The 19244-nt window shown below is 49.5% G+C and overlaps 6 protein-coding genes across 6 annotated transcripts; 2 read left to right on the top strand and 4 right to left on the bottom strand.

Moving 5' to 3' along the window:
- Positions 1 to 290: 290 nt before the first annotated feature.
- On the bottom strand, positions 291 to 3963 carry M437DRAFT_55282 (uncharacterized protein; the record flags this gene model as incomplete). The annotated part of the gene is made up of 2 exons (XM_041022836.1): positions 291 to 3824; positions 3877 to 3963. The coding sequence occupies 2 exons, from the start codon at positions 3961 to 3963 to the stop codon at positions 291 to 293; spliced, it is 3621 nt and encodes a 1206-aa protein (XP_040877229.1).
- Positions 3964 to 6573: 2610 nt separating this feature from the next.
- On the bottom strand, positions 6574 to 7700 carry M437DRAFT_68475 (NAD(P)-binding protein; the record flags this gene model as incomplete). Its single annotated transcript, XM_041025116.1, has 2 exons — positions 6574 to 7323; positions 7377 to 7700. The coding sequence occupies 2 exons, from the start codon at positions 7698 to 7700 to the stop codon at positions 6574 to 6576; spliced, it is 1074 nt and encodes a 357-aa protein (XP_040877228.1).
- A 1284-nt stretch (positions 7701 to 8984) lies between these two features.
- Positions 8985 to 10201, top strand: M437DRAFT_55038 (uncharacterized protein; the record flags this gene model as incomplete). The annotated part of the gene is made up of 3 exons (XM_041022790.1): positions 8985 to 9318; positions 9367 to 9902; positions 9962 to 10201. Coding segments are annotated over 3 exons (1110 nt in total), but the record flags the coding sequence as incomplete, so codon positions are not given.
- A 31-nt stretch (positions 10202 to 10232) lies between these two features.
- On the bottom strand, positions 10233 to 11075 carry M437DRAFT_77628 (amidohydrolase; the record flags this gene model as incomplete). The annotated part of the gene is made up of 1 exon (XM_041026844.1): positions 10233 to 11075. The coding sequence occupies one exon, from the start codon at positions 11073 to 11075 to the stop codon at positions 10233 to 10235; it is 843 nt and encodes a 280-aa protein (XP_040877226.1).
- Positions 11076 to 11715: 640 nt separating this feature from the next.
- Positions 11716 to 14765, top strand: M437DRAFT_55168 (uncharacterized protein; the record flags this gene model as incomplete). The annotated part of the gene is made up of 4 exons (XM_041022814.1): positions 11716 to 11744; positions 11803 to 11969; positions 12074 to 12777; positions 12828 to 14765. 4 exons carry the CDS (start codon positions 11716 to 11718, stop codon positions 14763 to 14765), a joined length of 2838 nt encoding a protein of 945 aa, XP_040877225.1.
- A 1745-nt stretch (positions 14766 to 16510) lies between these two features.
- M437DRAFT_87035 (N-terminal nucleophile aminohydrolase) lies at positions 16511 to 17938 on the bottom strand (the record flags this gene model as incomplete). The annotated part of the gene is made up of 3 exons (XM_041028577.1): positions 16511 to 16815; positions 16868 to 17129; positions 17180 to 17938. 3 exons carry the CDS (start codon positions 17936 to 17938, stop codon positions 16511 to 16513), a joined length of 1326 nt encoding a protein of 441 aa, XP_040877224.1.
- Positions 17939 to 19244: the final 1306 nt, after the last annotated feature.

Below are 19244 nucleotides of genomic sequence, written 5' to 3'. Positions count from 1 at the left end.
ATCATTGATGCAAATATCCTTCTGCAGTTTGAAGAAGAAAAAAATGAATTATTAGAGATAAGATTTTTATTTGTCGAGTATCAACCCATTCGTCAAAACTCATCATGTGTCTAGATCGAACAGGACCCTCGAACGCCCGCCAACACGCAGCCTTGTTTCTGTCCTACACTTGCTGCTGTCGAGTTTTTGCTTTTACACAATCCAGAGGAAAAAAGTATGACGCCTGCCAACACCACGCTCAATGCTACATACATGTCTCAAAAAAGGAAAGAAGAACCAACAAACATAATCTAATTCTCGCTCGACAGTCGTGGTGCCCCAGGCAGATCTAGTGAATTGGGCCTGGAGTTCTGGTTCACGATGGTGGTCCTGGTCCTCGAGTTGCCAATCGAATGCACTGAAATGGCAGGAGACATTGGTCGCGGCGGAGGAGATTGATTTCGCACTGGTGATTCGTGCACCTGGGGTGCAGCTTTCGTCGTTACCTTCGGTTGAGACTTCTCTGCCATAGGGCTGACGTCTTCGTCGACCTCCATGATGGGAGGGCAGTACTCTTTGAGCACCTTCTTGAGCGCGGGCCTTCGGATAGGCTTGCTGAGGAAATAGTTCATGCCCGACTCTAGACAATCTTTTACATTGCTCTCTTCCGCGAATGCAGTGAGGGCAACGATAGGAGCGTCGTAACCCATCTCACGGATGAGTCGTGTTGATTGAAGGCCATCAAGATTCGGCATTTGGACATCCATGAAGATAAGGTTGTAAGGACTTCTTCCAGGAGCAGTCATGCTTTCTTTGACGAAATCCAGGGCTTCCTGACCATCTTTTGCGACCGTCACATCATAGATATCCTCGAGCTTGAGCATACGCAGAACAACCTCTTGGTTCACCTTGTTGTCCTCAGCAACAAGCACACGAATCTTGCCAGTCTCCTTGACATCTTTGGTAATCTTCTCCATTGCTGCTGCTTGAGAACCAGGAGACTCCATGGCTTGGTTTGATGAAAAGTAAGGTTGACTTAAGCCCACCAGGCGAGGCTGCGCATCTCGTGAGGAATTCTGTACATTAGGGACTTGAGCCTGTGCGACCGTTGGAGATTGGCCGGTGCTACTGTGCGAGTGGCCTGACAGATGCGACTGTGCATCATCAGTGATGAGTTGACTGACACGCTGTGGCGAACGGACTCCTTCAAGCCCAAGCCCGACGTCGTTACTATTACCGACGACTGAGCTTGCAGTACTGTCAGACCTAGTTACAATGTGCCGCAGCGGTATCCGCATTTTGAAAGTGCTGCCGTGGCCAAGTTCGCTGTCTAGTTCGATAGTGCCTTTCATGAGTTTAGCTAGTTGAGAGCAGATACTCAGACCTAGACCGGTACCACCAAACTTTTTGCTAAGGGCGAGGTCGCCTTGGACAAAAGGTTCGAAGATTCGTTGCTGAAGGTGCTCTGCAATACCCGGTCCTGTATCTGTGACTTCAAATTCGAACATAAGAGTTCGCCCAGGAGGTGGGGAAGCCGGTCGCTCAGAAGCGAGAATGTGTGCGTATGCGTCAGATCGTTCGCGATAGGGGTTGATTTCGTTGGCAGTGGCTGAATTCTTGGTTCCAAAAGGTCCCGCAATCGAAGCATCAGAATTCTTATGCCTGCTAGAGATGGGCTTCGAGCTCTTAGATTGAAGAGAGGTCTTTCGGCTGTTGACTTCTGCAGCTTCGCCTGTACAACGAACCGTGAGGACGACTGAGCCACCCGCGGGGGTGAATTTTAGACTGTTCGAAACGAGGTTGATAACAACCTGCAAGATACGATGGACGTCTCCCCAAAGAATCATGTCTTTTACGCGTCCTGTACCAGCCGGGCCGTATTGATTGCGATCCTCATCCGAAGGGAAGACTATACCATTCATCGCTTCGGCACCCTGGAACTCAACGCGTAAAGTGATTTGTCCTTCATTTGCTTGTTTGTCGAAAATTGCCAAGACTTGTGAGCTGATTTCACGTAGTCGGAATTCTTTGGAATCGAGACTCAGTTGTTGACCGACCTGGTTTTTGCTGAAGGTGAGAAGATCCGTGAGGAGGTTGAGAAGAAGGTCTCCGCTTTTGTAGATAATGCCCAGAGATCTCTTGAGCTTAATCGGATCTTCTTCTTGCATGCAAACAGCACACATGCCTAGAATACCGTTCAGAGGAGTCTTGAGTTCGTGCGAGATGTTGGCGATGAAGAGCGTTTTACTCTCATTGGCCGCTTCGGCAGCCTTCTTGCTGAGTTCCAGTTCTGCAGTGCGTTGCTTTACTCTTTCTTCCAGACGCTCGTACTGCATCATAAGCTCGTCCGACATTTCGTTGAAAGTCCGTGTAAGATCAGTCAACTCATCCTGGATACAGGTTTTACGCTCTTTGACCTTGCCAGGAATATGGAATTGGCGCCTTCGTTGTTCTTCTTTGCGGTCTTTCCGGGATTTCTTGTGCCTCGAGCTCCAGCTACTCACATTTGCAAAGAAGCCCTCTTTACGAGCGATGACTGCGTCCGCTTGCTCATCATTGCTTCCATCGCCGTCAGGATCGTTGAACATGTCATGCGAATCCCGGCTGTAGTTGCTCTCAGAATATCCCATAGGCAGTACAGATCTACGCGTGGCTTCTCTAAGTCTGCGGATGGGAGCACTTGCGAAGTGGGCAAGCGGCCAAGCGAAGAGAATGACACCGCCTAGAACCGAGAAGATACATGTCAAAAGGACTTTGCGCAGATGACGGATAGGCTGCCACACTTCACTCTTGTCTTGCTCGATTATCACGACCCAATCAACGAGTGCGGTGTTTGGAAGAGCGAAGCCAACAGAAACGCCTTTTCCAGCTTCGTTATGGGTGCTGATGTCACCACCAGCATTGCCCATCGAATATTGGTCTTGGGTAAGAGCGGTGACGACAGCTGGGTAACTCGTAATGGGAAAAGATGGAGGCTCGACCTGGCCTGAGGAGTCAGGATGGCGGTGCGGGAACGTATCAGGTAGAGGCCAAATGTAACGTCCTTGAATATCAGCTGGATCAACTGTGCCGTTTTCGGGTGAGTTGTAGAGTAAGCCCTCAGGAAAATGATTGGTGGTGTTAGCAGGGCCGACTATAAGGGTCATACCAGTAGAGCCTAGGCCCTCGGCAGAGTCAACAACACTACCGATCAAACGAGCATCACAGACAATGGTCAACCATCCCAGAACGTCAATGGACGAGGTATTATTGATGACAGGCATGGTAAGAGACAAGAGACTGAAAGACTCGTTGACAGCGTAGGGACCCAAGAGCAGAGTGGAATTGGGAGCCTTGAGCACCTCGCCGTTGTAGATGGCGCGTGACTCGCGGTAGGTACTGTTGATTGGAACAGAGAAGTAAGTCAGGTTGGGGTAGAGCTCGGGAGGGTAGCCATAGTCGGTGTCACTCAGGTAGACATCACTTCCGTTGGGTGCCTTGTAAGGAAGAAGAATAGACTCGATGCCCTCCGAGGTAGCATTCAGGACCGAATAGCGACCATTGGGACCATCGGCATCACGTGGAAAGATTTTACCCTGCAGCATGAGGGCCTGGCCGACAGCACCAGAAGCAGGAGCGGCGATAGCGGCTTCGAAATCTGATTGAGCAGCTTCCCAGTTTGCGGCAGTGTTGTTTCCTTGCAGGTTGTATCTCTTAAGTGCAGACTGCATTACAATTCGACTCGAGACAAGCTGCACGCTGTTTTGAATGAGGGCCAGGTTGGATGCGATTTGGGCTGCTTTGAGCGATGCGGTCAAGGAAAGTCTGGTCGTACGAATCTCGAGGACGAAGTTGTGGTTGGTATACTGTGACACGAGTCAGTGGTTGCGGGATTGGATGTACCTGACAGAGACGAACCCATGTTGCTATGGATATGACAGCAAGGCCGATGGCAGCGGCCAGTAGGATCAAGCCAGCGAGCTGTTCTCTGATCGGAATGCGCATCTTGACGGACTCAGCGAGGGCGCGGCCTCGTGTGTGGAACGGGGAGAGACGACTCGAAGGCCGTGGGCGTCGGCCGAGGACGAGGACAGAATCGAGGCCTGGTCAGAATCGGGTTTCGCGGAAAGTCAAGACGATCAGCGGCAGACGTGATGGCCAAAGTAGTCGCCAGCGCAGGGCGTGAACATGGAAAGAGCGTCGGCGACCGTGGGCAGTCGAGTGTAAGGAAAGGAATGCAGACAGCAACGAGTACAAGCGCTGCGTAAGCGAAAAGACGCTCGTACAAGGAGGATATGCAAAGCACGAGGGACGCGGCTCAGCAGTTCCCAGGGCCAGACTAGCTGATCTGCCGATCAGAAAAGCAACCAGTGGGGGATGCCTGATCCAACAAAGTCAAAAGCTCCTTTCGTACAGCTTCAAGCGAGAGCCAAGCAGCGACGGCCTTGTTGTCTTTGTGGTTGGTTTTGTTGCGTTCACGATCGCGGACAATGGACCTTATGTACGTAGACGGCGACTGAAGGATACAAGATGGGATGGTCGACTCTCAGGGACGGGACAAGGAGACTAATAGGAATCATGGATAACAAAGGCGCATGGGTACAAGCACCGCTTGTGTCGCTTCCTTCTTGGACCTTGCCCTCGGAAGCAACACCCAAGACACCCATCAACAGCTCCTACTTTCTGGCGCTCCCGCAACCTAATTTCGCCGTGACTTTACGCTTCCAAGAAATCCAACTGCCAGTTGCACGCGCTTGGCACGTGTACATCGTATTACTCACGTATGGACGTTTCGCCAATGCTGTGCAGCTCATCCTTGACTTTCAAAACTTCTTGTCCTGAGACAAACATCCATCTTTAGCCTGCTTGATATGTATCTTCTACACCGTTGAGGCTGATCACACCACATGTTGCGCTGCTATCTCTACTTGACCCTTGCCGTTGCACTTCCACCGGCCGTCGCCTCACATCTCCATGTGTTTCGCCAAGATCGATTTTTGGTAGCGACGCGCGATCTACGTACCGCGACTGACAAGTTCTGACTGGAACTCTGAGCGTCTCCTTCTTGGTTGATCCTTCCAATGTACTCCAAGCACGACATGAAGCTTGTCTACGTGTCTACAGCAGGTCCAGCAGGCTCTTGACGGCACATGTTTCGTCAAAGATGCCGGTGCACAAGACGCCTGAGGAAAATCAAACGCCCGAGTCTCCGCCTGTTGAGCCCTATTCATGAACCCGCAATCACATTGACGAAGGTGGAGATTGAGTCTGTCACTTGCATCATAGCTTTTTCTAAATTGTCTGATGCAATATACGATACTCGCTATTAGAGCTTGTCAATGACTCCCCGCCATTATGCACGAGTCATCATGACTTGGTAAACACACACTCGTCGTCAATTTAGCAGCAAGAAGGAAATCTGAGGTTCCTGAACATGTTGTTTGCCCGGACGGACCGGCGCTGTCAGACAAAATCCGCCCGCCGCTAACGAAATTTGCCAGGCGCTAACAACTTGCACGGAACGCATGCCGCTTGTATTTACCTATTTTGCAGCCTTTACAGTAATCGGCAATTGTAACGATCCTCCTATAGAATTTGTTGTCTTCGCTCATGTCCGAGGATCGGCTTTGACAAACCCATCTGGCGGCACCCCAAGAAGCTTGACAGGAACACTTCTTGACATCGACCACGAGCACCGATCCCTACCACCGCTCGATCGCTATGATTGTTGAAAAGTACGATATTGTCTCAAGTGCATCGCATTCGGCAATACCTTCAGCCTATGCTATTATTGGCGTAGAATTCCATGAAGGAACCGAATCGTCTCCATGGAACATGGTAATCTATCTTGGTGTTCGTTGCCAAGTTCACATGTTGCTTGCATGTATATTGTATTGCTCTTGACGTGAACACCTAGACCTAAGAAGGTATCTACTACTACCCAAGGTTGCAGATCCAGTGAAAATACCTTGAGATGCCGCCGGTTCCCGGAAAACACCCTCGAGAGCCAAGCGCTTGCTATACCATCTCAACCTTATCTTGCCAAGGGTGATCGGATAGCTCCGACTGTGGTTACAACATCTATACAATCCTAGGCGGCTCGGATCACGAGACTGGATGTCTTGGACGCTGTTGAGACTGCAACGTAAAAGAAGAGTCGGTCCTTTCTTCACCTTGCTACCACGCTGGGATGCCACACGAGGTGTCTTGAGTGCAGCGCCGAGCATACAACAAGACATTTCCAAGAACAAGACTGCTTCGTCGGTTTGTGAAGCCATTAGAAGGTACTCCAATGTCATTGCTTGTCACCATCCATGACGAGCCTGTCACGACAGCAGATCTCGGCGCCAATATCGAGGACAGACCCTAAGCTACATCTCATTGCGTGTTGTGACCAAAAATATCGAGTACGTTTTTCAACAGCCACGAAAAATCACATGCAGACGCTGTTGCGACACAAATAGATTGTGTTGAGCCAATGTCGTACCTTGATCCAACATTCAGTGGAACATCTGCATCACTCTAGCATCACAGTAATGCAGCCTCGAGGTTGTAACCACTCGCGTGTAATTGCGCTGATCGATTGTGCATACTATCTGTTGCATCTGACTCTGCCTATAGTTTGGATGCTGAAGCATCTGGGACACGCTGTCCTGCCTCGTCCAGACGGATCTGAACGCCCTTGACCAGAGCTTCTTGCAAAAGAGCGCCAATTTCGACCGCTCTAACTGCATTGCGTAACTTCAAAGGAAGTGCAGCGTTGTCCAGACAAGCAGCGGCAAACTCGTTGGCTTCTCCTACAAAGGCCTGTTCGAATCTGCCATAATAGTGAGCTGGGACTTCTCTAGTTACGCCCTGCGGGCCATAGTAGTTGACGAAGTTCTTCTGAGGATTGCCGTTGACAGTCAACTTTCCTTTGGTACCAATGATCTCGGTCACATCCTCTTGGCCGTGCGCCATCATTCTCGAGCAATAGAAATTTGCGACTCTGCCGTTCCAGAACTCGACAATGCCCATGGCGTTGTCATAATCGTTGTATTTGGCCAGTTCAGGCTGCACTGCTCGCACCCCATATGCAGAAACGCTCTTCACCTGAACATCATCGCCGAAGAACCACAGAGCCAGATCAATGTCGTGGACTGACATGTCAACAAAGACACCTCCAGACCAGGCTGCATACTCAACGAAGAAGCCGCTGGGATCATGCTTGTCGCAGGTTTGACTGCGAACGATCGTTGGTCGTCCAATCAAGCCTCTGTCCATCTTGTCCCATGCATCACGGTAGGACTCGTCGAAACGGCGGGAGAAGCCACACATGACTTTCAGGTGAGGATGCTTGAGTGCTTCGTCTAACACCTTTTTGCACTGTTCGAAAAGGGATTAGTCTTGAACAGTCAGCACCTGCTTGAGCAACTTACAACTGTGATACTTGTGGATAAGGGCTTCTCGCAGAGAACGTGTAAGCCTTGATGCATGGCCTTTATAGCTTCCTCCGCGTGTACTGAGGTAGCGGTAGCGATTACCACAGCTTGCAGGCCTTCTTGTTTGATCATCTCGTCGTAGTCAGTGTAGAGCTTGACTCCATGAGGCTCCAGGTTGACTCTAGCCCAGGCAAGCTCTTTTAGATCGGGTGTGAATGCTGCTACGAGCTCCGCACGAGGGGTGCGGTGTAGAAAGTTGATGGCATGGCGAGCGCCCATACGACCGAGGCCTGCAGCGGCAATCTTGAGCTTCTGGACCATTTTGATGTTGCTATATAGCTGAGATTATGATGAACACTGAGATGATTTTCGCAGCCTGACAGACGAGAGCCAGGTCCATTCTTATACCCTACGCTCTTGCGCTCAGTCCGACAGCGGAACCCATGATCTTACCTATCTCGTCAATACACATCGTGCATATGGATGTCTGTAGAGATTTGGCGGAGGGGTCACGAAGGGCTGTATCTGACCAATTTGGCAGGTTCGGGTCCGAACCTGCCAAATGCGTCATCTCATCCGGCAGCGACCGACCTATGATTCTCTTCTTCCCATACACGTAATAACACGCCCGCAAGCTCCATCTCATTGCTATCATTACAACTCATAATTCCGAGCTTTACGTGGCTATTTTGAAGGATGCGATGCGCAGCGCAGAAAGACTTGCGTGGTACGTACCTCTTCCCACATTCGGCAGCACTCAGAATCCGTCTGTACTGACTGCTTCCTGTATCATAGTGAGCAATGTCGGACACGGCATCTGAAATGTGATCGCAAGAAACCAAAGTGTTCGCGCTGTTCGAAAGACGATGTCGAGTGTGTGAGCCGGGCCGACCTGCCTGAGCCGCCGAAGAAGAAGGCAAGGTGAGGTGCCGCAACTCGTTTCCGATCGACGCCCTCAGTGGAAGGACGCCATTAGACTTCGTCAGTATAGACATTGACTATGTAGCCAGGCTAGCCAATCCATCAAGACATCAACCAAGGTTTCCTGCCAATCAGCCTTGGTTCAGAGTTGGGAAAGAGCTGAGGTTCATTGACGAGAATGCATCGACATTGTTTGGTAACGGCCAGGTATCAGAGTGTGAAGATGACACAGAAGAGCCGACATCAGACATCCCCGACTCCAACCCTTCATTACAGCTTGGAGCTACGGCTAATGTGGCCTATAATCAGATTCCTGGCCAGACTCCATCCCCGGGAGAGCACTCAGACTCTGTAGAGGATCTGGGCCAGTCCCAGACATCGATTCGATTTGAGACACTTGTAGAAGCAGCTGCCGGGTGTAGAGCAGAGCATTCACGTAGCGCTCCGACAGAGCCCTTCACGAAGGCCACTACAGACGCCGCCCTCGCGAACCCAGTAGCTGGCATATCACCTGTGGTCACGCTCAATGGTAGAGACTCGCCTGCTCAGCCCTTTCCGCGGACAAGTGGGCTGCTCGAACAGGACAATGTTTTATCACCACCCTCATTGCGAACTTTTGAATCGCCTCAAGACCTATCAGCAGGTTGTATCACAAAAATCTCTCCAGAAGCGGCGTTCTCCTTACCTACAATACCGACTCTATCTACACATGAAGCCAGGTTGATGCAACACTTCATCGAGCATTTAGCTCCAAGCATCGATGTAGTTTGCTCATCACAGGTTTTTGGCCGGCTAGTCCCTCGCATGGCATTCTTATCGCCTATCCTATTGACCTCGATTTTTGCCGTTGCATCCAAACATATATCTAAGACGATCGAAACGACTGAGCCGGCACCCGAGATTTACTTCCAGGAGACACTGGACCACTTGATACCAGTATTGAACGAGCCTGATGCGCTAATCGAAGATTACATACTAGCTGCTGTGGTGATTCTCAGAGTCATGGAAGAGATGGACAGTAAGTACGGAGATACGCTGTAGACAAATGTATACTAATAGAATGAAGTCTCTCTATCCGGCCACGATCAACAAAGTCACCTGCCGGCGATACACGCACTCATCAGCGCACAGGAAAGGATTGCTACACAGGGTGGCCTGCGGCAAGCAGCTTGGTGGGTTGGCTTTCGTCAAGAGATGGTCGTGGCTTTCATCAACCAGAGACCAATAGTACCTGTTCTGGAACATTGCAACTTGGATCGTTCTTTCTGCACGGCTGATGACGATACATGGACCAACAGAATGATTGTTCACTGTGCAGATGTCATCAATCACTGTTTCCAGAACGGCTCGCTCGACCAAAAGACCTATCAAGCCCTTCACGACTACGGAGAAGCATGGATGACTCACAAGCCTCAGTCTTTCAGTCCCATTTTTCAGTCTCAGCCATCCGGCGAGCAAGGAGACTTGTTCACGAAGACTTGGTACGCTGGTGACACAATTGCAAAAGGCATCCAGCATTATCATCTGTCAAAAATCCTTCTTGTCGCCCATGACCCAGATATACCTCGACTAGGCCTGCACAGGAAGGCCTTCGAGCAGGCTGTTGATGTAAGTTTTCCATACGAGTCTGCGAGGTCTGACATTTGCTGAACCCGAAATAGAATGAACTAAGGTCTCATGCGAGGACTCTTTGCGGCATAGCGCAGGGTGGTTGTAAAACAGCAGCCATATGGGTCACCACATGCATGGGTATATCATGGTGCGGAGATCGATTCGTCTCTCGTATAGAGCAAGAAGAGCTGCTTGAGATCCTCAGATACACCGAAAGAGTCCACGCTCGCCATACCCTATCCACGCAGAAGAATCTCAAAGAGGCTTGGGACTGGCCTGCAGCTACCTAAGAGACCTCTGCAAGGATATCTTATACTGATCTTAAATGCAGTCCCAGAGACGTCTTGCGTTGTCTCGGAACACCAGATCCTTCGCCTCAAATTTTTCCGTCCAGTCGAGGCATCTGGAAACGAAAGGCTTCACATCTAAACCCTCGAAGCGTGTATGTGGCCAATCTGATGCAAAGATCATCTTGTCTCTCGCAGTGTTTAGCAACAGCTTTGTGATGGCTTCGGTTCCAGCCATATTGTCAATGGAAAGGTCAAAGCGATAATGAGCCGAGATTTTGACCCATAGATTATCAGCTTGTGCTAACAGTGTCGTCAAATGCTGCATGCCCGGTACATCTGACGCATCTGAAGGATATGAAGTCCAGCGTTTCATGTCAGGAGCGCCGAAATGAGCAATGCAGAACTTTACTCCGAGTTCAGGCATAATGTCGGTTATGAAGCGAAGTTGCTCGAGATCGATGAATAGCTCAATGACCCAGTCGAGTGGTTTTACAATAGCCGCATACTTTCGTAAGGTCTGCTTGACAGCATCCGGATTAAATGGTTCATTTGTGGATTTGAAGTTTAGTCTGACGCCTCGGACACCCAGTCTGTGCCATTTTTGCAATGTATCGCTGGCAATGTCGTCGGGATCAAACGCCACCACGCCCCGACCATGGGTTGGTCCAATTTCCTTTAGAGCGTCTAAGAGGCAAGAGTTGTCGTTACCATAGATAGAGGGTTGAACAAGCACGATGTTGTTAATACCAATTGTCTTTTCGAAAGTCATGGCGTGGTCTAGACTGTGTAGAGATGGTTTGTATGCGGCCGACGTTGCCAGAGGGTAGTCAGGAGAGGTTACATGCATATGACTGTCCCATGCTCCCACGGGCATTCTTTCGATGATGGTGTTTGATTGACCATTTCGACTGAAATGTCTTTGGGGATAGTATGCCCGTTTCGGTCGAAGACGACAGAGTCGACGGATGGCTGAGCTAGCGTAGCTGGTATGAGATGTAAGAATCGATATTCCCCAGATGGATCTACCATTTACCTGTTCATGGCGACTACAGCTATACTCACTCTGGAGATGTCAGTGTCTACCTCGAGTCACTAGTGTTGGGTAGGATGCAGTTATCGAGTCGACAAGCAAGTCGGTCAAGAAACGGCAGAGGTTGGCGTGGAAGCGGGGGTCATGAGATCAGAAGGATAACAAACTACAACACGTCCGACATCCTTACAACCTTTGTACGTCTCCTGTCAGTTCTACCAGCAAAAATTGATGCTGACAGTCAGGCGTCTATCGACAGTCACAAAAAAAAAGCGTTGCTGTAGGAGCAAAATTAGAAAAATCGACAGGAAGAATCAGGCCATCGGGTTCCGAATCGACGTCATCCATCTCCAGCTTCGGAGTCGCAAAAACATTGGCGAGATCATCCAGAGGAGGGACAAGATAGCTTGCTAGACATTGGTCTGAACATTTGATGAGACAGTCAGATTCCAAGGCAGCGTCAAATGCAACCAATGCTGTAGCGATGCCTGGTCTGGTGCGCAAACTCCTCATGTAAGTGCCTTGCCGACTGCAACAAGCACGTATTTTGGTAGAGCTAATACTTGAACAGTTGCGCGACGGCAGACGGTCTGCTTTTGCAGCCTCTTTCCCAGCGACACCAACAGTCGTCGTCTCCTCCTGTACACATCGACTACAAGACACACAACATCAGCCCCTCGCTCCAACAACATAACGACGACTCGACGGGTGAAGGACTCGAAGCTCATGGTCTCCTCGGTATGCACACAATCCACTCAAGCCTTCTTTTGACTGACATTCTCAAGGCCTCTTGAACCTCGCATCTTCCTCGTACCTCGTCGCCATCTCGAAGCGCGAGCAAGTCGCCCAAATCCGCGGCAAGCCTATATACGTCATTACCAATGTCGCCCTCATTCCCCTAGCCTCGCAATCAGAAGCACAACATGCTATCCAGCACGCAAAGATAACTCTGAAGAGTAACAAGCCCGAGTCTCTGGACACCAGTGACGACGAAGACGACTCGAGCTCGGCGGCCGACGACGAACATGATGATAACGCTTCAGTTGGTTTGCCAGACGAGCCTTTGCAGGTACCTAAAGGCTCGGTGAACAAGGCTACTACTGTAGTTGCCGATGTGATAAAGAACAAGGGTCAATATGGTCGCTTTGCCCAGCGGTGGTTCTCCAAGGGCGGTTGGAAGTCTGATGGCATCCGCAAACAAGGCATGAGCGCCAGCGAGACTGACCTGACTTTGACCGCCGAGCAGAAGAAGCAAGCCGAAGACTCTTTGCCGGACAAGACAAAGGAGCAGGTGGAGAACGCACCTGCCGACAACCAGTCTCAGCCCGCTCCATCGGACGAGCAACAGCCTAATACCGAGTCGACGCCTGTCGCGCCTGCCGACACGACTCTTACTAATCTCATTCCAAGAATCCTCAAGACAACAAACCTGTACTTTACCTCACGAAGCTTTTACTTCTCTTACGATTACGACCTTTCACGCAGTCTTTCACGACAGGAGTCGGCCTCTGCCTCTGTCCCTCTTTACAAGCGTTTTGATCCTTTAGTGAGTGTCTCCACGAAAACATAGTCGTAAACATCAACTGACAGTTTCAGTACTTCTGGAACCACAACTTGACCGAACCTCTCATCGAAGCTGGCCAACACAACCTCGTTCTACCCGTCATTCAAGGCTTCATTGGCCAACGTGCCTTTACCATTGACACAACTGAGAATGCAGAGAACAAAATAGTCGATGCGAAGCAGGAGGCATCAGACGTCGTCAAGGCCCAGGAGGAGGCCCAGAAAGAGAATGCGAGCACAACCGATGACAAGTCGCAGGCAAAGGAGCTACTGCTGACGCTGATCTCTAGACGTTTCGTCAAGCGTGCAGGACTACGCTACCTGCGTCGTGGTATTGATGATGATGGCAATGTCGCTAATAATGTTGAGACTGAGCAAATTCTTGCCACGCCATCGTGGGACGCCAAAGACAAGGTTTTTTCGTTCCTGCAGGTCAGAGGCTCCATCCCTCTATTCTTCTCGCAGAGTCCCTACAGCTTCAAACCAATTCCCATTCAATATGGCTCCGAAGCCACCAACCAGGCTGCTTTCGAGAAACACTTTTCGAACATGCTTGAACGTTATGGAGAAGTTCAGTGCGCATCTCTGGTCGACAAGCATGGCACAGAAGCAAAAATTGGAGAGTCGTATGAGAAAAACGCAAATGATCTGAACAAGTCTGGGGGTGTGTCAGGCAAGCAAGTCGGCTTCCATTGGTTCGACTTCCATACTGTTTGCAAGGGCATGAAGTTTGAGAATGTCTCAATCCTTATGGACACTCTTAGGCCGGCTATGAAATCTTTCGGCTGGACTGTTCAGCAAGATGGCAAGTTCCTCAACACTCAAACCGGCGTGCTGAGGACAAACTGCATGGACTGTCTTGACCGAACCAATGTCGTTCAATCTGGCGCAGCTGGTCACGCTCTGCAAGACCAGCTTGCTGAGATGGGCCTGTCGATCAACCTTCAAACCGACCCCAAGACGTCTTGGTACAATAACTTGTGGGCTGACAACGGCGATGCCATCTCTCGTCAGTACGCAGGTACTGCCGCACTAAAAGGAGACTTCACTCGCACCCGCAAACGAAACTGGCAAGGTGCATTGACCGACTTTAGCCTGACCCTCAACCGCTACTACAATAACATCTTCGGAGATTACTTTTTACAAACCTGCATAGACTTCTGGCTTGGCAATGCAGGACCTGTAGTCTTCGAGGAATTCGAGACCGATATGATGAACCAAGACTACGCTCTTGATATGGGTCGCATTCGCCAAAGCGCAATCGAGACCTGCGTAGCCATTGTCCTCGAAGACTCGGCAGATATGATCTCAGGCTGGACGCTATCCTGCCCAGCATCAGCAAACACACTACGTGCACTGCCGTTCGAAGAGTGCATCGTCCTTCTTACTGACAGCGCACTCTACTTCTGCCGCTTCGACTGGGACACAGAAAAGGTCGGCTCCTTCGAACGCGTCGAACTCGTCGATATCGAGAGCGTCAACTACGGCACCTACATTACCAGTACACTCGGCCCCACCCACATGGACGAAAAGAAAAACGTCGGCTTTGTAGTCAAGTACTCGAGTCAAACTCCCGCTATGGTACGCACCAACACACGCAGTCTCGCCAACGAAAAAGAAGCCAGCGCTGCAGATAAAGATACCAAGAAAACCGACGTCAAACCTGCAGAAAGCAGACTCCTCGCCTTCAAAGCCTTACCACCTAGAAACTCTGCCTCTAAAGGCAAGAACACCGATGGCGAGTTGAGTGAAGTGGAAATGGTGCGCCATATCTGTGAAGAAATTGAACGATTGAGCAATAAAGCTCTCGATAGACAGACTCAGACTGCTGCTGGAGAGCAACAAGAGGGTGCAACGAAATTGCACTTGCACGTCGAGAAGAAGGATGTCATTTCCGTGGCTGAGGCTAGGAAGAGTACAGGATATCTTGAGTCGTTGGGATACTCGTTGAAGAAATTGGTCTGGTCATAGAGAAATCTGAGTATGAGAGGCCGCGAAGTATGTGATGTGGACATAAGATATAAGGGTAATATTACTATGAAAGGAGTTTGTACAAATTCTTGAAATACAAGATGTGTTTATGATCACCTTGATAGACTCTCATTGCCGTGACTATACGTTCCATGATAACTGCTAGAAACTTCCAAGTTTCTGTCCATGTCTCGATCTCAGGATATTGAGATGATCCCACAGTGGGAGCAGGAGTTGGACATATCCACTTCACAATCCAGTAAACTCATTGTACAGATCATCAATAGAACGGTCTACGGTATCTTAGTTCCATCTTGAAAGTCAGTATGTCCGTCAAGCATCTGTACCTCATGCCGATGGCGGGTCTTGAACCAGTGATCTGACCAAACGGGTTGAAGCCGCGCCCTCGGCTGCTACTTCAAAAAGATAGGTTCTGATCACGGCATCTGCATCGCTTTTGCGCTTCTATATTCAACTTTCTCCATCATAAAGTCCAATAGCACAGAACAATGCAAAGAACTTGAAACAAGACCAAGCAGTAATGCAAAACGACATCCGACCCCTAAGCAAAAAGTGTGAGTCTGAAATTTCCAAGTCGGTAGCCGACCCTGCCCGCCAAGCCAAGCTTCACCACACAAGAAAAAAAATGCTCAAATTCGCAGCCACTTCACCATCTAATACGCTACCTTATCCAACCACAACGACATAGTGCAACAAAAAAAAACGCAAAAAGAACAGTCAACTGTGTTTAGGAATAGCCGAAGGCGGGGCTCGAACCCGCGACCTTGAGGTTGTACTTTATCTGGTGATAAGAGCCACACGCTCTACCGATTGAGCTACCCCGGCAGGTCTGATTGATCTAGTTCACTGTGTGAACTGGCTGCTGACTGATGAGAGGCTGGAGGTTGCTGTAGTATATATACCTTGGCAAATGCCACAAGAGTTGGTTTGACGCTTAAAGATCTTCGGGCCTGCGAAAAGCGATGAACGGGTGAATGATTCTAAGCTTGTGGACCAGCTTGAGAGAATTGCTTTGAGCAGAAGTATAATTTTGACAGTTCATAATCCTGTGGGCGATCAAGCGAGCCTCTTACCCTAGCTTTTTTCCGTGTTCAAGTTTACATGCTGCGTCTAGCACCCTGGTCATGACTTGAAGCCTGTATTGACACTACAAGACCTGATAAAACATGTCCCAAACTACTTTCTCTGTCTATATTTGTGTCATACATCTAGTCCCTACTGGATTAAAGCCGATTCTCTGCGTGAATCAGCAGAAGTGAGCATCTTGGCATCGAAGCTCGGTTGTCTAGTTGTTTTCTTGCGTCCTCGATATGCAATCCTGGAGAGACAATAACTCACATAAAACTGTGAGTAGCTGCATACGCATGTAGCTCATAGAGTCCAGTCGATAGGTACTCGGATTCCAATAGCCAAGCCATTGTCATCAACCCATTCCACCTTGCTGTTGACTCGTTTTTCGACTTTTTGCATCTCATCTTATCAAATCTCCGAGATCTATGTAGCACTAAAGTAGCGCAGGTCAAAGCTCGAAAGTTTTGAATCGGCCCGGGAGACGCGCCACGATCCTTCTCAGGACCATCTCCGAGTCGCGAACGAGATTTGTGCTTTTGCTACTTGTATCGATCTCATGATCATGTGTCTGATGATGCCACTGAGAGTGACCCGTTGGACGCCACAAGCGAGGATAATGTATAGTCGAGCTTGTTTTGCCAGTCTGTTGGCTTTTAGAACTCTTCCTTGAAAACCATCATGCGCTGCTTGCCAGCATCATCAACCCAAGCGCGGAACATGCCTCCACAGTTAAAATCGGCCACGACTGTACCCCTTCCGAAGCGATATTCGATACCGATTATACCACCTTCGCCTTCTCCAGTCTTCTTCCAGCGCTCTTCGGCGCTTTGCTGAAGCATACCGTCTGTACCAGCCACACGCTTCACTGAGACCGCTAGTGGAAGAGGCGGAAAGGAAAAGCGGGTCATAGCAGAAGCTGTACGAGCTGCAGATGTTTTGAGGAAGGAATCACCGTTGCCTGCGAGGATGTTAGCTAGGGACGAAGGTAAAGCCGTGAGATGTATTGTAACCTGTTCCAGAAAGAGCAACTCCATGGCGCGCCGAGAGGGGCTTGATAGGCTGTTCGTCGTTGTTGTCTAATCGAGGAGAAACAGGCAGGTAGGATGAGAAACTCGGCAAGCAGTCTTGGAGGACACTGCTAAAGTCACCGTTGACTAGTCTCGCCGCTGGCGACAAGGTAGGTTGCTGGTATACCATGCCATGTGGACGGTCAAACGGGTTCTCTTCGATCCACTGTTCAGCCCAGAAACCTGCTCCTAGCGTGGGGGTATCCTGCGAATTGTCAGTAGGCAGGACTGTAAATGAAAAACGTGTCGACAAACTCCTATTCTGCCCGGAAGCTTGTTTGTAAGACCACCAGTTGAGGTAGCTACGCAAAGCATGCCATCGCTGTCGAGAACCACTGCACCTACGGTGCCCTGAGGAAGATAGTCTTGACCATTCCAAGAAGGGTCATGGACATTCAAATCTCTAGCATCCGCCGCACACTCTGCGACATACGAAGAGCATCTGTCTGCACGTCTCTTATGCTTTCGATATGTCTCACGATCCGTAGATTTACCCAACCCTCTACGATGTTCATCCCATCGTCGCTTGGTCCAGTAGTACCCAGGACTCACAGTCTCCAAGCCCCATGCTTCTGCAAGCTTATTTGCAGTTTCACCAACCAGTTGTACATGGGCTCCAGCACCACCTCCATCTACCTCCTCTCCCCTGACCAATAGCTCACGTGCAAGTTTGATAGGATTTTTCGCTCCTGAAACTTCCATGACTCCAACGCCGCGCTTGTGGTAGCCTTTGCTCACCATAACAGAAGCCTCCAGTTCATGTGTTCCCGCAGTAGTGTAGACAGCGCCATGTCCTGCATTGAACAGGGGATTGTCTTCCAGCATAGAAACAGCATGAGTTACGACATCCAAAGCTGTGGCACCGGGTTCTAATAATAGAGCATATGAAGACTGCAAAGTTGCGAGGAGGGCAGAGCGGTAGGCTTGATAAGCATCTTTATCCAGGTTATCGCGGGTTATGTTTCCAGCACCGCCATGAATGATGATGCGGGGTGTGTTCTTGGAAGAAACCATGTTAAAGAAGGATCTGCAGCGACACACGTTCTCCAGGTGTCTCGCAGTTGAATGTCTGTCATCACGAGGAAGTTGCGATTGCGGTCATGTTGCCAAGATTGTTGTAAGGCGCTAATGCTCGGGACGATCCGAATAGCGTGCCTTCGGTCGAAGTCTCCGAAAACGTCCCTGCAACTCGGCCTGTTCGGTGCTACAGTACATTCAAGGAACTGAGAATTTGAACTCGAGTCCGACAAAGTTGCGATTCTTCAACTCTTTCGTCACAGAAGATTGCAAGTTGGATTGATCAGACTCACTTTGGAAGTTCTTGTAGGTCCCTGTTTTTCCATATGAAGTCAGTCTTTCATAGCCTTGACGAATCGCAAGAGATTGCTCTAAAGCGCCAAACTAGCATGCAGTCATGAGCCACCGAACCTCCCAAGCAATGTCATCGACTAGGCGCTGGGTCTGTGCATGATTCCAGGATGCATACGAAGCCTCAGAACATTGGTTCAGCCTTGCGGTACTGGACAAAGCACGGAGCACCCAAACGATGTTTATTAGTGTGACGTGATATGTATGGCAGGAAGTCTCCAACAGAGCCCTCCTGATGATGATGATGATGTTGTTGTTGTTGCTGAGATAAGGCTTGATGGGAAGATAAGATAGGTCTATTGGTCAAGAATCGGTTGACGAGCCTGAAAGATTGGCTCCTGGTGAGGGCCGAGACACCAACGCAGATCATGTAGAATTTTCTCCGAGATAGGTACACAGACCAGAAGATTTACAACTTGTGAACATCGTACGAAAAGTTGGATCATAACAAGAGAGGCTGAAGAGAAGGAATAAACTGGTGGATGCTTGGCGTGAACCCTGGAAGTCGAGCGATCCGAGAGATGTCCGAGATCTGAGAATGCAACTGGAAACTGCTAGCACACTCACATGTCGCAACCGCTTCGAATATATCAAGAAAATGTAGAATACGCTTACAGTTGCATCGAAATTCAGTAGTGGTCTTATCAAGGAGTTTTCTCGCAGAAGATATTGTCTTGCAAGATATGCTGCTGTGGATATATAATGCCCTTCATCCTCCTTGATGAGAGTATGAATACTTGTATCTAAGCATCTATTATTCGAAGAACCACCTCCACTACCTCAGTACAATCGCTTTGTTTAATTTGAATACACCTGACTTGAATCCATACACTTCAGAAATGTCGGCGTATATATCAAGGACACCGAGTAGCACCTCAACATTAAATCACCATGAGGATACCCACGAATCCAAACCAGATCTTGAACAGGCACACACAAGCCCAACCAGCGA

Source organism: Aureobasidium melanogenum, assembly GCF_000721775.1.
Source record: "Aureobasidium melanogenum CBS 110374 unplaced genomic scaffold scaffold_21, whole genome shotgun sequence".
Classification (NCBI taxonomy): Eukaryota; Fungi; Ascomycota; class Dothideomycetes; order Dothideales; family Saccotheciaceae; genus Aureobasidium; species Aureobasidium melanogenum.
This window is presented reverse-complemented; position numbering and strand designations above follow the sequence as displayed.